At 42.0% G+C, this 16,942-nt stretch overlaps 1 protein-coding gene across 1 annotated transcript; it reads right to left on the bottom strand.

Annotated features, from left to right (window-relative positions):
• Positions 1-1,554: 1,554 nt before the first annotated feature.
• On the bottom strand, positions 1,555-15,397 carry IL18RAP (interleukin 18 receptor accessory protein). The gene is made up of 10 exons (XM_009926715.2): positions 15,274-15,397; positions 13,909-14,176; positions 13,630-13,804; positions 13,021-13,195; positions 10,681-10,749; positions 10,314-10,434; positions 8,430-8,584; positions 7,415-7,552; positions 3,412-3,582; positions 1,555-2,782 (listed from the first exon to the last, which is right to left on the bottom strand). The coding sequence occupies exons 1-10, from the start codon at positions 15,395-15,397 to the stop codon at positions 2,409-2,411; spliced, it is 1,770 nt and encodes a 589-aa protein (XP_009925017.2). The 3' UTR covers positions 1,555-2,408.
• Positions 15,398-16,942: the final 1,545 nt, after the last annotated feature.

Here is a 16,942-nt window from a genome sequence, read left to right as displayed (position 1 = left end):
AGCCACTTCTTCCTCAGGGCTGCTTCATTTGCCTATTAGAGGTCATTTTGCAAGCCCTAATGTGCCTGTCCTGTTCCTTGCGTTACAGACAGACCTGGAGTTTGTATGAAGATACCAGTTCTGCAGGTTCCTCCGACCCAGATAAACCTTGGCCACAGCATCACCCTGTTAGGGAATAAAAAGCCCTTTCCAACTACATTCTTTATGCAGCCGCTCTGATTTTTTTCCCACTGTCAAAAAAAAAAAAAAAGGAAAAAAAAAAAAAGCTGCAATGCACACCATCCAGGCACGAGTAAGTAGCATCAGGTGGGAGAGCCGGTGGCAGCGTGGGCAGGCAGGAGAGCTTGGTCCATGCCTTCCTCTCCTGCCCTCACTCCCCGTCTGCTTCCCCAGTGCAAACTGGCACCTGAGGTACCACACTTGGCACTGCTCACTGGTCCTGTCTCACCTGGTAACCAAACTACTCGGTGTGTAAATAAATGGGCTTTGCAGGGCTTCCAGTAGGGACATCTGGTGGAGGAGCACGCTAATTACGTTCTCATTAAGAGACGTGTTCTCCCTATTAAATGCAGGAATGTAACCTAGCACATTAACAGAAAGAGGAAGGGCTGAGTCACATCACGTACCTAAAACTGGATCTTGAGTTATCTTGTATTGGACATTTGTTTTACTCATGCCAGGAAGGCATTTACTGGACAACCGCATTATCTTCCTCCAACACAGCATTCACTCTCATGGAACGTTTTTTTAAATGGTCAGCCTCTTCTCCACAAAAACACCATGTTTATTGTTAGGATAACAAAGTGTGCAAACATAGTAGTGTTGATTAGAAGCTGCTAAAGCCTGTCTTACGCACATTAGAAGTGAGTAAATTTAATTTACTGACAAATTATTCAAATTGACCACTGATTTGGTTGTGCTGGCAAACAGTGCAGACTAGTGAGAACAGAGATGTACCCCCAAACAACTAGTGCTGAGGACCCCACATCCATACTTCATGTGTTTGGGAGGGGATTCTTTCAGGCCAGCTGGTCCCACAGACTGAGTGTCCCTTCACAGGTGGAGAATATTTTCCATTTGACTTTCTGTGGAAAGGGATCCGGTGTGTGCACCTGTGATGCTCTGTAGTGCAATGCAAAAGGCAATAAGTGGTGACAACTGGGAAATTCGCTTCAAAAGCTTATCATGATCTGAAATAAATCCCCAATGCGGGTGCAACTACAGCGTCAAAATTTTCTGTGGTACAGCCAGTGATGCCGTTTGGTGTTCTGTTTCTACATGAGGCATCATCTTCTGCTTCTGCCCCACAGCACCACCACCAGTCCTTCCACTGAAGGCTGAGAACCCAAAACAAAATTAGGTAGATAATGCTCAACCTGCTTGCAAGAGTTGTTCTTTTTTCAGTATAATTGTCCCATTACAGCAGTATTTCTTTAAGTCCCTTTCCAACAAGGAATCTGGCAGATGAGCTATTTGATTAGCATTATAACACAAGGATTTGTTAACTTGAAGGCCAAATGAAGTCAGCAGAACACCAGATCAGTGGGTGTCCTACTCAGATTTTCTTAACACTAACCATTGCATTTCACTTACAACCACACACACACAGACTGCAAGATGCCTTGCGAGTAAGAGATATGAACCCTGGAGAGTCAGCAGCCAGAGGACTGCAAGGGAAAGACTTCAGAGTCCCTGGAAGTCTACTAGCTGTGACAACCAGGACTTTGATTTACAACTGCAACACACCCATAATAACCAACAGGTTCAGTGGAACACATGAGTGACCAGCACCAGACAGGATCAGCAACGTGCAGATGTCTCTGAGTGTGAAATGTTTCACAGCGTTCTCCCGTTGCAGGAAGGATGGAGATGCCTGGGATCAGCCCTGACACAGCGCTCCTTTTCTCAACCCCTTCGGCATACCCAGTTATAGCAGTCTCCCAAGGTGCTTCCTTGGTGCTCCCGCAGGAGGAGATAACTCGTTTAAAGAGTTTGGATTTGTCCCACTAGACTGCACAGGAAAATTAAACTGCAAGCTTCCTCTGCAGTTCCCTTTTTTAATCTTTTTCTACAAAAAAAGTATAAAAATATTCCAGGAGAAATACAATGCAAAGAACAAAACATTCACATGTATGTCTCAACATCACAGCAAAATAATATAATAAATATAATAAAAAAATAATAAAATAATAAGTTATGAAAGATAGCTCACATTTACAGTTGTGCGCAGTGCCGCTTAGTTTCACTGTGGGGCTGCAGCAGTGTCACACTGCAGTCCTTCTCACTGTTTTGGAGTGAGCTATTGCTGACCGCAGTGGCAGTCCACAGCAGTCAGCTGATGTAGAAAAGGTCTTTTACAATCACGTCACCATTCCTGACCCTGTTGTCATCCCTCTACGAAATTTCTGCTATCGATATACCAGGCTGAATAACCTTTGGAAAAAGCCCTTTAGGCTACAATTTCCCAACATCTTAGTAGTTTTCACTGGCATGTGGTAATGCATATATTTCCAGAACTTCTTGTTTGGAGCAGCAGAAATGGAAGTCTTCCAGGTAATGACTGGTAAAATCCGAAGAGCTTTCTTCACTACTGGAGGCAAAGTCTCTGGCTCTTGGAAAGCCTGGAACTTTATTAATACCAGCTTGATCCTTTTGTCTTCCAATGCACAGTTCACTGCTGCCTGCAGTTCGAAGATGCTTGGTCCACTGACGTAGGCTGGGCTCAAAATAATTATCGCTCGTCTGCTTTGTTTAATAGCTGTAACAACTTCATCTGTGTATGCTGGAGAAGACATGGCGATTGTTACTGCATTCTATAATGGACTTTTTATCTTATCAGTTCCTTTATGAACCGCTAAAACCCAGAAATAAGGAAAGCCAAAAATAGGGATGCTGAGCAATCACATAACCCCTAGAAATGTGCTTGCTATCAGAGGGTACTGCTGCTGTTCTTATGCAGCCTGGAGACCACAACTTGCTGGTCAGGAGGTGGAGGGCACTGCTGAGACCTCAACACACGTTGTTGATACTCAGACAGGGTCTAAGAGACATTTGGACTTGTCTTTGTCTCTCTCAGGGACAGGTGCTGAGGGCTTTCTCACTACTGCAGGTAGCACTCACTAAAGTTGCTCAGAAAGTAACTACTGAAATATTTGGCGTCTTCTTTTCAGGGAATGGAGTCTGCTTGCAAAGAAATTCTTGGACAAGAAGCTTTGTCTTAGTGACCACACTCAAACATACGTATGCCTCAGGTGCAGGGGCCAGATACAAAGATCAAAACACAATGAGATTTGAGCAGACACTCCAGTACCAAAATACACCATTTGCTGATCTGGTGCATAAGGTTTTTTGGAAAATGAAAAGCAATTTCATAAAGAACTGAAGATTTTCTACCATCCACAGGGACCTTACCTCCTCCTGGAAGAATATCTCTTTCAAGAATGCATAACTTGTATCCATATTTATTTTCCAGCATGTCTGGAAGAAGCTCCAGGGCAAATTTTTCCTCACTAATTAAAGTAGAGTCACCTTCAGAAGAGTCTAGTTTTGCATAGGACACAAATGCATCAAACTCTTTGCCATCTAAAATAAATAAATAAATAAATAAATAACACTGTATACATTAACAAGTCTGTCTGAAGCATTCAGCCTCTTCCTTAATGTTCAGTTTCCATTTATATCTATTTAAGCAGTCACAACACAAACCTAAAATTACCACCTGTTCATGAAGTACAGCCATCCAGTTACCCAAAGCCAACCCTTACTCCTTACTGTCTTGTAAATTTTGTAGACATAAACATCAAGCATTTTTTTGCATTTCCACAGATATGTGAGAGTTTTCACCAGTGGAAGATCTGGTCACTTCCAGGCAAAATCCATATTGTAGGGAATGATTCCCAATCTTTTCTCTCATTTGCGCAAACGCTCATTCCAAAAATATTAATCAATGCACAACCTACTTTGAAAATATAATGAATTTTAAAGGAACAATATTCCTAAATATTAGCTGCTTGCAAAAGATGCCCTATTTTCGTACACTCTTACATTTGTATTCAGAGAGACTGGTGCAAGTAGCAAAGCCTAAGTCTGATCCAAATGTCAGCTCAGACACTGAGTAGTGACCAATTTCTGGACTTTGTTTCAATCTCATTAAAAGAATATGTTTGTGAGGTGCAGATGAAAAATATATAAAGAACTTTTCTCAGCTTTGAAACAGTCTGGTACCAATGACCTGAGTTAGGCCCATTCTTAACTACAAGGTAAAAGCAAATCTTATCTATTTTCTAAATAAAATTTTAACTATACTTGAGGGAAACGGAAGGAAAACAAAAGGAATTACTGGTGAAAGCAAAAGGTGCAGTAGACTTGGGCCAGTTCCCCATTTGTAGTTGCCATTTAAGGGTCCTAAGTTTGACGGGACTGCCAAATTTGATGCGGGAACTATTGGATACTCAAATCTTTTGGAATCTCAGGACACCCTCAAGTAGCTCAGATGACACCAGACACCTATGTTCAATCAGCTGAGTTGTATCACATGTCAATACAGTTAATAGAAACCAGAAAGAAATTCAGCTGTTTAGCACAGGGTCCTACCACAGGGTGCTGCTGCAGGGCGAGCTGAGCAGCTTTCCGGATTTCACTGTGTTGGCTACATCTTCACCGCGTGGGAACTGAGACACCTACCTCCAGCACAGACACCTAAGTAATGGTGTTGAGCATCACCCCGTGCCTCAGTGTTAACCTCCTGATTTCTATCCCTAGAGGCAGGATGAGGATCACAAACCTGAGCGAGAGCCATCAGGTTCTAGAAGAGCCCTTATGGATTCCAAGGAGCAAAGGAAACGCACATGGAAAACTAATGACATGCATGAACTGGGGTTGAACAGCTCGATTCAGAACCAGTGTGTAGCAGCAAGTATGTCAACAAACCCAAATATAGGTGTGCAGATCAGGTTTAGCAGACAAGGACGTGATCAGACAACACGTGCTACGTTGCCGCTCCTCCCCTCTGCTCCCGGCCGCACGCTTCCACCGCTTCCTTCTACAGGTGCTGAAGCTCTTGGGGTAACAGAGGAAGCTAATTCACTTTGCTAGCTACTCACTGTCTTTTACTGAGTTATTTTTCTGCTCTGTTGAGCCAATTTAGGCCCATAAGAGTGAATCACCACTGGCAGGCATGCAGGACTAGTGTGGGAATTGAAGGTGGGGCAGCAGGTCACTACGTTGGTTTAGCTGAACTTCAATTCAGCTACACCCAGAATTGAAGTTCCTTTGAACACAGTTTTCAAATGACAACAAATTGCACTACAAGCCAGATATTCCTCATTTCACCCACAGAGGTCACTGCAATCCTATTAGATAATGACCATTAATAAATATATCACCGTTTTCCTTTCTAGTATTACTATTACAATAGCAAGTTAAAAACACATACACAGTAAGCACCACTAGGATTTTTTTTCCCCCAGAATTGTACAGAAGGACCATTAGAACCTGAGGAGCTTTTGGCACAAACATTTAAGATGCCCAAAGGGTAGGACATGAAAAATACCTGGGTTAAGCAAAGTGACTGCATACGTGATCTATAAATGTTAGTATCCCAGTTTCTGCATTGTTTCTTTCCCCTTGTGGAAGAAGGAAGATTTTTAAGAGGGATATCTGCATTGGCTGAGGAGGGTTAGAGAGGCATGAGAAAAAAGGTGACCTTACTGTTGTCTTCAACTACCAAATGGGAGGCTACAGAGATGATGGAGACAGATTCTTGCCTGAGGTGCACAGGGACAGGAGAAGCAGCAACAGACACAAGATGCAACAAGGAAAATTCTCATTACATGTTAGTGAAAAAGTTTGCACTGTGACAGTGGTCAAAAACTGGAGCATGTTGTCCAGAGAGGTTGTGGCTTCTCTATCCTGATCTAAGTTGGCTCTGCTTTGAGTAGGGTATGGGATCAGATGACTCCCAGGGATCCCTTCCAACCTTGTGGGATTCTGCAATTCTCTGATTCTGTGCTAAGAGGAATGGGAGAGGAGAAATGATGGAAAGGAAGAAAAGGCAAAATTAAGTCACAACTGCTGCTTTGCTGCTCTGTGAGCAAGCCCTTTCAGACCTCAGGTGACTTGATATGCATCCACATGAAGTGAGAAGGACATAATCCTGCAGGTGAGAACACATTTTATGGCCAATCACCTTAGGCAGAAAACTCTCTGGGTAAGCACAGTTGGTCTGCATACACCATGCCCCAACCCTGCAAATGCTGCTTTGTGAGGTACATGAGAGTCAGGGAGTGGGACAGAGCCTGGAACTCTTCAACTTCATTGAAGTCTTCAACTTCAATGAACGAATCTTGGCAGGTCTGTCTCTGTCCTACTGACATATGGAGTGAGCTCTAAGGGGACTTTCCAAAGGTTCTCAAATCAATTTGGTACCAAACAGAGGGGAAATTTTGAGTGATTTCCCAAATTGCTTTTGCCAGCTGCCTCAGGGCTCACAAAAATACTTTCCAAAAGGGCAGTTAATTGTCTCATTGCTATGTATTTATAGATATCTAGACACATTTATTTCACACTCACATATAATCTATATATACACATGCAAACAAAAAAGCAGACTCAGACACCTATATCTCAAGCTGCATCAATATTCAAGAATTTTTAGAAACATTTCCTTGGGCACATACTATCAGATTTCTTTCAACCCATGTGAGAAAATTATATGTTAACTTCATTGAAGTAGGCACAGTTATTTCTGATACATTTTTACACTGCCTACTATGTTGGACGCCCATTTTAGCTGAGATGATGGGGCAATGCTACTATGGAGATTCGAAATATCAGAAGCTGATCACTCTGGTGTACATGCCAGGATGGTCAACATAATTTTTAGAAAGGAAATATGAGTGTTTCCAAAACCTACACTTCTCAGTTGGTGCCCTATATCATCTTATTTCTCTCCTTTGTTTATTCTTCTGAGAAATTATTTGGCTTCAAGTGAAAAATATAATAGACTCTGGAGTCCTTCACTTAGTTCTGCAAGGACATTTGATTCTTGTCCACAGGTTCTGTTGAACACTTTGGGACACTGAGGTTAAAATGTTGGAGATGGTCTATTACTCCCTGCAAAGGGACTGCCAAAATTCAACTTCCTACTCTAATCTTCCAAGACTAAATTAGGGATCTTGTAAAAGGCTAACTGTGACATTTCAGTTGGTGTTAGATATTTCCTCTACACTGCCTGGCTTTTTTTCCATCTGAATCCACTGAGCACCTTGCTAGCTTTAACAGCCTTTGTATCAGCTCAAAGAGAACAGGGTCATTCAGAGAATTTAATTAAATGGTTAATTCACACTGGATTAACCCACATGGCAAAAGGCGGTAGAAAAAAAGGAGAAAATCAAAATTATACAATGTTTCTTACCTCCTGTAGTTTCGTTGTGGACCAAATAACTTCGGTACATCAGCACTATTTCAATCCAGTGCTGGTAAATGAAGGCAGTGCACAAAAGGAATGCAAATAGAATAGAAATGGCACTGCACAGTACATATAAAAGAAACACTGTAGAAAGAAAAGGGTCTATCATAACTCAGGCTTTCCAAAATAATGTTGACACTTAGATGAAAAACTCAGTCCAGAAATGGGGGCAAACCATCTCACAATCCTCATTCTTGCCCTGCTGGCAAACTTTAGGGAAGTCAGGAATTCATTTAGCTGCAAACCTTAACACAGAGTTTCAGTCTACCGTCAGGCACCTTTTTTGAATGTTATCATCTCCTTTGTGGTATGAAAAGCCAATCTGTGATGGAAGGCACAATGAAAACGGCCTGCGGTACCCTCAGCAGGGCTGAAAGTAGTCATCGCTTGAGATGGAAAAGTCACATCAGAACAGAGAGCTGCACAGTGCCCTGCGGGAGACTTCCTGTGCCACTGCGGTGATGAATCTCCACTGCGAGCTATGGTTCAACACTTTAATTTCCACATTGATTCTGGTTTTGGCCTTTGCTTGAAAGGCTGCCACATTATGCCAAGTTATGGTAACTTCTCAGAAGCATGCATGTTAAGGACTGGGGAAACAAACAGAAATGTCCTATGAAAATCAAGGAATGCTATTGCTTTCAGCAGCAGCTCTGCTTCAGTTTAGTAGATTGCCTATTAACATTCAGAGGTGCTACCGTCCCCTTCTTCCTCCCAGTTACTCTCTAGCTTCCACTTGGCCCACCTGCCTGCAGTAAGTCCCCAGATACCCCCATCCTTCTCAGTAGTCCTCAGAATAATGTGCCTTTCTAGACATCTGACAAATCAAACTTTTCCCATCCAGCTTCAAGAAACTTCTGCAGCTGGCTAAAAAGCCCATGTCAACGGGGAATGAATTTGTAGCAATGAGTAAATCAAAATGTGTCTTCAAGGGCAAATAATCATCCATCAATAGTTTTACCTCTCTGCTTTCTTTTCAGCTGGATCACAGCAGTCGCGTTCCCCACCGAATTCTCAGCAAAGCATGTGAAGTTGCTTCTGAGGTCCCTTTCGGTAACCTCTTTCAGTTTCGCAACATGAAGAAGTGTGTGCCCCTTTAAACCTTTTGAATAAATGCTAAAGAGAAAAAAAAAATGTATTTGCATGGTACCTTTGCTGTTCATTCACAGGATCCCCAAAAGTCTTAAATACAAAGAAAGAGGAGCTTGTAACTTCGTAACATTCAGCTTGAACGGTTAACAGCGATGTAATATTCTGGTTTGGAACTTCCGTTTGGTTTTCACATTGTAAGAAAATACTAACATCAAAGGTCTGCAGACTGAAAGGTTTATTCTTAATTCATCAACTCATCAAAACACTTAAGCACTTGCCCAGTTTTAAATATATAGCCCCCTTTGACTTCTATAAGATTAGTTGCGTTTTTCTAAGATGTAAGAAATTCCCCTGGGGGAAATGCAGGGAAATGAAACTTCAAAAAGGAGCCCTAATTGAGGACTAGCTGGCCAAAACGACTGAGCAGCACAGCCTCTTGTGCAGGGGTAAAAAGCCCAAGGACAGGATAGGCAAACAGAGTAAGACAGACAGAAAGGACAGAAGTGTAGGAAATGAAGAGGTAAGAAGAGGAATCCCTTTGGGGCTGAGCGAGGGTTGTGGGGAACAGGTCTGTGTCTGCAACAACTCGAGAAAACCCAGGGTTTCTGAGTCTCAGCATTTCTTTTTGAAAGACACAAGTACAGGTGTCTCTGGGTGGTCCTGAAGGCACCTCACATCATGCCACTGCAAAATCATAGTCTACCGTGGCCCTACCTCTGCTGACTCAAGATACACAGGCATGAGCATGGGCAAGGATTCAACCTGTACTGAAAGTCTGTTGGGAATGATTTATTCATTTGGGGTTTTAAAAAATAAACAGAAATTGCATGCATGCAAAAAGCTAAAAACTTTGTAAGAATATTAAAAGCTAAACATTGAAAAGTTAGGAAAATCCGATTTCCTATCTACCTCATGAGTGAGCGTGTGTGTGTGTGTGTGTGTGATATCATCATTTGTTATTTATTTCCCATATGACTCCTGTTAAGAACTTGATTTAGCAGGGACGGGAGGGCTTTTGCTTCCCCCAATGTACAAAAAAGTTTTCCCATAAAGATGACTCAGGGCTGCGTAGTGAAAGACACGCTTGCTTCTGTCGCCTCCACTATGTTTCTTGCCTGAGCTGGACACTGCATAAATGAACGAGACAGGGAAGTACAGGAAGGAAAGGGAAGCACAGTGACTATTTGGGTTGTCCCCAAGTCACAGGAAACCTTTCCCCCACACATTGCTTCTCTGCAGGGTCTGGTTAATTCTTGCCAGGGAAGACCACTGAAATTCGGTGCTGCAAGTCCTCAGATTGACTCAGTAAACACACACCAATGTCTGAGGCACCAAACTCCTTTCAATGTCCACAGTACTGTTCTACTGATCTGTGTTTTTTCCCCAATTGGAGACAGTTTCCCAAGACAGATTGTGTGAGTTGCTAGCAAGGCACAACAGAGGGAACACTTGAAAACAGTGGATGCAGGCACAGGCAGCCAAGCACCATTCATGTTGAAGTTGTCCACGAGCTAAAGCTTTAGTTAAGATCGCACAGAAAGTTTGAGTTCTTGTCTTTATGGCCATCAATATGTGCTTCTGTACATGAAGCGCACATGCCTGTCACATGCTCATGGACATATACACACTGATATGTTGAAGAACAGACCCTTCTGAGTTTCTTTCAGTAAAATGTATTCAGTAAAGCTGTTGTAGAAGGTTTTTTAGAGTTGCTGACTGTAGTAGTAATCAGACTACTGGGGTTTTTTCTTACCTTGTTTCCTGATTCAATTTCTCATTTATATTTTCTTTGTTGTTTCTTTTCCATGTTACCCTCATCAGAGAAATTCTTTCAAACCCGAACTGTACACGGCATTCCAATTCAAGTGGCTTTCCTGGAACAAATTAGCACAGAAAAACAATGCAGGATATTTTTCTCTTAAATAGACCGGGATCTGTATAACACATGATGCTTTCTTCAATATCCACAAAGTTATTTACCAAGAAAAAACCTACTTTTTATCCAAAATTCTTATACTCCTAGAGACCAAAGCTGTTTTGCTTTATCAAGACCTACAATCATCTATCAATACCTCATTTAAACATTTTCTTTTACTTTCAGATGAGGTATCAAAACTTACCAAGCTCTGCTTCAAGGGTCACCACACCATTGGGATACAAGAAGTTTGGTGGATGGATAGTGTTTTTTTCTGCAATTAACAGGAACAGTGTTAATAACTCTAATGCTACCATCAGTGCAGAAGACCAGAGAAAATATCTTACAGTATTTTCTTTTTCAAAAGTTAGGTGGAATTTAGACACCTAAGTCCAAGAGGATGATTTACAGTTGTTGAGGTGTCTGAGAGTGCATAGGTAGGGGAGTTTTGACCACAAAACTTATGTAGCTACATAGAAACCTCCTATCTCAGTTACTCTGAGGCATTGCCATCTTACATGAGTTGAGGAGCTCAGCATCTACCCTACACTTGTGGTTATTTTGGATTCAAAAATTAGGGCCCCCCTTGCAAAACCCCCTGAAGGATGCAATCCTCATAGCAGTTCCCCACCAAGCCCCATTCCATGTCCAGTAAGCACATGTACAGCACACACACCTCATTCACAAGCACAGGTACTTGCATTAAAATAACCATGTATTTTTTCAAAGCAAAGGCTGCCAAAGGGCACAGATAATGACACCCACAGTTTGTACAATCTACTAAGCGATTACCCAGGCTCTGGAAAAACAGCCTGAAGGGGCTAAAACCCACAGCTCTGATATTCTAGGAAAGTCCCATACTGCAGGAAATGGTGCCACACAACACTTTTTTTTTTTTTTTTAAATGAAGCCACAGCAGAGAAATGTATGCAAGATTCAGGGGGAGTATATATGTATATGGCACCTTTCAAGTGTTTTTCTGACTGTGCTGTGAAGTGAGGAAAAAGACCTGAGAAGCACAGTGCATTAGCTCAGGTGCAGCCAGATCAGAATAAAAGCAGAGCTAGTCCATGCCTGCTTGGAAAATATTGTGGGAATGTAGCCAGAGAGAAGAGTGAAAGAGCATCCGACATTGTAACCCAGCACACAGAGGTCTCAAAAGTTGGTGAGATGTGGTTTCTAGGCCCTGTCCTGATGGAATGTATATATTTTTCCCATGACTCCTTAGTACCAAATGCATCAAACATCTGCAAAAAAGGGACCAGCTATTTCAGAGGAGTGCTGTCCTCACTAGGCCATAGAACCAGGTTGCCTCACCTGACACCTTGCTTTCACTCCCTAAATCTTGTTCTCCCTCCACAGAGTGGCCCACTTTCCACCAGGATGCTGAGAATAGGTCCTGTGCTGTTGTCACACAGAAACAGCTGTACTGGGTCCATCCAGCTCAGGACATAGAATACACGTAGCTATGCTTTCCTCTGGGACCTGTTATTGACTGGAGTGACTGGAGTGTCTGATGAGAGTGTCTTACAGCACTCAACCACAGATATCTGGAGAAAAGCATAACCACATCTCTCTTTTAGCAAACTAAACAGTCTCCCTTGTTCCTGATCCTGAGTTGCTAGCATGCTCCCTTGCAAAGTGTTGACGTTGTCCAAGAACATTCTGCCAGGCAATATCTGTTCTGGGCTTCACCTCAAGGACAGCAGAGGACAGTAAATATTATGGAAAAAGTCACCATGATTTGAAGGAGAATATAAGTCCATGCCATATGAGTGTGCCATAGAGTTCTGGCCAGTTTTATTTAGTAATCCATACAAAGCCTAAAAGAACAGGTCATGCAGGCAGTGATGCCTTCCCCCAAAACAGCACATGCAACAACAAACGGATTGTTTGCTAGTTAGATTTCTCACAGGTCTCCTGTCTCTGCCGTTAAAAAGTTATGTGGAAGGTGGGCAGTGATCCCACCAATATCACCGTCTTCATCATTGTCAAGTGAAAAAAATGAAGGTCTCATCCATGCTACAAGGAACAATTTTTTATCTAACTCCTATTTTCACATAAGCCTCTACTTCAGGGACAGAGATAGAATTGAGATACATTGGTTTTGTACACATTTCCCATGCAGGATTAGCACACTCCTTCCTCCTAGTATGTGAATATCTTCCTAACACTCCCCATACAGTACATGGAGAACATTGGCACCAGTTGGAGTTTCATGAATTCTATTCCCAGATCAAGAGATCTAAATCCTTTTGTAGATTTGATCCCCACTGCTAGGAACTACAATAAATCCAAGGCAGAATTAGATCTTGAAAATGATGGCATTGTATGCTACATGTTATTACTGAACACTGAAGGTTCTAGTCAATGTCCCAAGATGTCCTCAGAATACTTGAAAGTGGATTTTAATGATCGAGTAGCTAATTCAGTTTATGGGGTTTTCAGAACAAGAGCCTGAACAAAAGACGTAAATAAGGTAGGAAAGAATAGAGAAAACATACTTTACTTCAGGTATTTTATTCTGAGTTATTACATTACTCACCAATGACTTCTACTGTTACTGCTGTTCTCATTGTCCACTTGGTAGTGTTGTCATACAGAGTATAATCACACACATATACTCCAGCATCTCTGTCATAGGTTGGATTCAAGTAGATTTCATTAGGCTTAAGCTTTAGACTTTGCCTGCTTTTCCTGTGTTTTATCTGATGACCATCCTAATGAAAAGAAAATAGTATCAAGGAATTAAAAGTCCTCTTTTTGTTATTGTTGCTGTTATTAAATTGTATTTGAAGATGTTTGGATAGGATTACCAAGGCAGTAGGGCTAAGCCAAACTCTTTCCACTGAAGTCCAAAAAAAGATTTATTAGGAGTCTGAGGACATTTGTCAGTTATATTAAAATTACTTCAATTTCTTAGCTGAAGAGAAAGCATTTCTAGGCTTCTATTTCATGGAATAATATTTTGGGTGTGGCAAATTTCTTCAAAACTCTTACTTACAGACTTGATATATAGCAATTCAAGATTCTACTTTTGGGTTGAATTTCTCAGGCTGCATTATCTGCCAAAGAAGAGTTCAAGAACCTATGGCACATGAGCATTAACTAGACCTAAAGCTGTACCTCCACTGCTCAGGACTGTGACTCTTACCTTGTACCATTTTACATCTGTCTTTTTTACATGGCTGTAGCATTTTGTCCCAGGACAGGTTATTGAATTCCCATTGGCAGCAAGAAGATATAGCATATTTGTGTCATAACCTGAACATTTTGCCACCTTCTTTGTTTGAACCTCCAAAACAATTTTGAGACATGGGATTTTTTCCCTGAGTGATACAGAAGAAAAAAAAGTTAAAATATTTAATACACAAAACAAAACAAAACAATTAATTCTTGTATAGAAATAGAAGCCTTTTGCTCCATTACATACCGTATCATGCAGATGTACACTCCGGAAGCATTGTCCCTTACTGGTTTAAACCAAAGTGCATCACCTTGGAGAGCAGGATTAGAGCTTCCCTTGATAGCTTTCAGTGGCTCTTTACCTTTCTGATGCCAGAACCATTCCACCTGATGTTGTTTTAGGAGTGAGTTGTTATAAATGTGGGTAGCATCTCTATCTGGTAAAGCACATTGTAAAACAAACTCCTCATCACTAATTGCACGATACCATATTTGAGGTTCGACATGGGAACATCCTGAAAAGCAGGAAAATAAGATATCAGTACCACCTGAAAGAACACACAGTCATCATGTTTAAAAAAATAATTAGGAATACTACAAAAATACAACTTTACCTATCTTTGTGTTAAATAATTTTTTATGTGACCGGATGCTGGGCTAACAGAGAATTGATTTCCTTAAACATGGAATTTGCCAGTGTTCTCAAAAGTTTATTAGGCCTTTTTCAAAAGCCCAATGTTAAAATAGCTTAAGATTTTTAGTGAACTGAAGATTTTCACATGGGTGCTAACCTGTTGAACCTCAGTTCTGTAGAAAAGCAGATGCAGCAATTCTAGCTCTCCTCATATTAACAGAGAAGGGACTGACCTAATCCTGAAGAAGCAGAGCCTGCTCACCACACTCCCTATTTAGGGTAAGAATGACAAACATTGTTGTCTCACTGCTTTCAAATCTTTCCCCTCTTATGTATCAGGTTACTGTCACTAAAATTAAATTTTTGGATTCTGAAAGCTGTGGTCACCCATCCTAACCTCGAATTCTCTAAAGGCTGACCGATCTTGCTGCGTAACCCCTCCTGCCAGTCAGGATGTGGTAACCCTTGAAAGTATGGCAGGATTTCACTTCAGCAGATGGGAGGGCATGATATCTACGGTTCCTCGCCTGCCCACCTGCGAGACTCTTCACAGTTTCAGTTTCTCTCTGCGAACAGAATTGGACAAGCTCCTCCAGATAGATTGTGTGGGTGGAAAACTTTGATGTATTGGTCTCACCCTGCCTTTCTCTTCCTTCTCCCCTGCGACAGGCTCGGACCAGCTGCTGGAGACTTCAAGGAGTCACAGAAGCCATTCATTTGCTCCATTTGGTTCTCAGAAATTCTCCTTTACATTTGCCCTTTTCTTTTCATTAGCAAACTGAATTTTGAATCATGTTTAGGGTAAACTGTATTACCAATATTTAAAAAGCTTGCAGAAAGGCTAGAAACAGCTCTTTGCCTGACACAAGCATGAACAGGTACAGGAAAACTCATGAAGGCATGGAAAAATGCAGATCCACTTTTCTCAGCTGTCAGAAAGCACCACAAACACCAAATCTTACCAAAGCAGACTCTTACCTGGCAAGTAAATCTCTCTAAGTTCTGCCACGCTGACAAACAATGCTAGGATCCAGCACAAAGTGAGCATGATTTTCTTTATCAATTTTGGTTGATATTCTGAGACTTTTTCTTTAAGAATCATCTTGCTTTCTGTAAAAGAGGAAAGCAGATTTTTTTTGTAAATAATATTACAATAAGATAGATAGGTAATTGTGTATTTTATTATGTAGTTCTATAAAACTTAGCAGACAGTATTTCGTAGATATTGTTCTTTTCAAAAATGGGGTTTGCAGCACTCTTCCTGCTCATGCTATTTAACACAAATGCAGGATAGATGATATTCAAGAATATGCAACAATCTCTTTAAATACATCTTGCACAGAGTTGCTTACAGATAGATTTCCAAGTTACACCTACAGCAATGCAGAACTCCACATCTGGAGTGGAAATGCAGGTCCTTCAGCAGCTGTTGCTGTTAGAAGAGGAACCTGTCCTCTAAGATGAGAGAGAAGATACCAAATAACAAAATCAGCCTTTAGCTAATGACAACTATCAGCAACAGACTGAGAAAGGCATAACTGGCACCAAAATCCATGGAGCTCTGTTGCATCCTGAAGGCCAACAGGCCCAGAGTGTGTAAAAGGGATTCCTTTGGGATTAAACCGAATCTGAAGAAGTGCTGCAGCTGCAAATGGCATTGAGTCCGTGGGATTGGAGTAGAACTATACAGAAGTAAAGACCTCAAAGCATGTACCGTGTGGGCACCAGGTCTTTGGTTCTAACTCTTTCACCCAAGAGACATGCTCCTATTGGGCTTTATTACCAGCTAAAATGGCCATACCCCAAGATGTATGTTAGGGTCAGCAGAGCAACCTAAAAAACCCCTTCTTCTCCTCCATGCCTTACCTGTGTGTGCAGCATCAGGCCTCACGTCTGCACCACGGTGCTGTGCTGCACTGCTTGAATGACCCTAGCAGAAACCTGCTGAACAGGGTGACATCCACACCACCATAAGATGCCAGCTCCGTGGTGTGCCATCTGTGAGCTGAGACCGGGAGCACCCATGGGATTTGGGAGCAGGTCCGCAAAGCGCTCAGCATCCTGTCCAAGGTGAAACCCCAAACCCTACTGTATGACGTGTTTTGCCTCTGCTACTAAGAGGTTTGATCTGTGTCCCACAGCCTTCTCAGCCACAGGGCTAGAGGGAAGGCAGGCTTCAAGCACGCCTATTCAACAGCCATGGCTTAATTAGGGTATTTAGTGAGAACATACCCAACGCCTGTGAGTGAAATGTCTGGAGAGCCCGATTCAGGATCTCAGTGAGTAAAGGCTGTGTGCTTTGCTGATGATCACATTGTGCAACGGAGACCTCAAGGAGCTTTTTTCTTTGCTCGTTTGGCCACAGAGTGACTCTGCATTTGCACAGCTGCCAGAGAGGCACTGAGTCAGCCCAAGGGAGAAAAAGAAAAGGTCGGGCAAAGGCTAGTCCCTTGTCTGTTGGCATCTCATGCAAATCAGACACAACTCATACAGGCGGGAGGCAAGAGAGCAGCCAGTGAGCACTGAGCTAGCAAGAGAGGTGAAGAGAACTCCCACTCTGCACTTTTTTGGGCAGCTATTCTGTGTAGAGAGGAGCACTTTAGTCACCATTCTCTTCAGCGTGTCTCTATTCCTTGCAAGTGAACGG

Source organism: Haliaeetus albicilla, chromosome 25 (genome assembly GCF_947461875.1).
Source record: "Haliaeetus albicilla chromosome 25, bHalAlb1.1, whole genome shotgun sequence".
Lineage (NCBI taxonomy): Eukaryota > Metazoa > Chordata > Aves > Accipitriformes > Accipitridae > Haliaeetus > Haliaeetus albicilla.
This window is presented reverse-complemented; position numbering and strand designations above follow the sequence as displayed.

Bases quoted from the DNA above. Each gene is read 5' to 3' on its own strand.
- IL18RAP (XM_009926715.2), bottom strand. From the start codon at position 15,397: ATGATTCTTAAAGAAAAAGTCTCAGAATATCAACCAAAATTGATAAAG. The intron at 13,805-13,908 runs GTATGTAATGGA...TGTATCACTCAG, and splicing joins GTGTACATCTGCATGATACG to GGAAAAAATCCCATGTCTCA. The intron at 13,196-13,629 runs GTAAGAGTCACA...TCTTTTCATTAG, and splicing joins CAGATGTAAAATGGTACAAG to GATGGTCATCAGATAAAACA.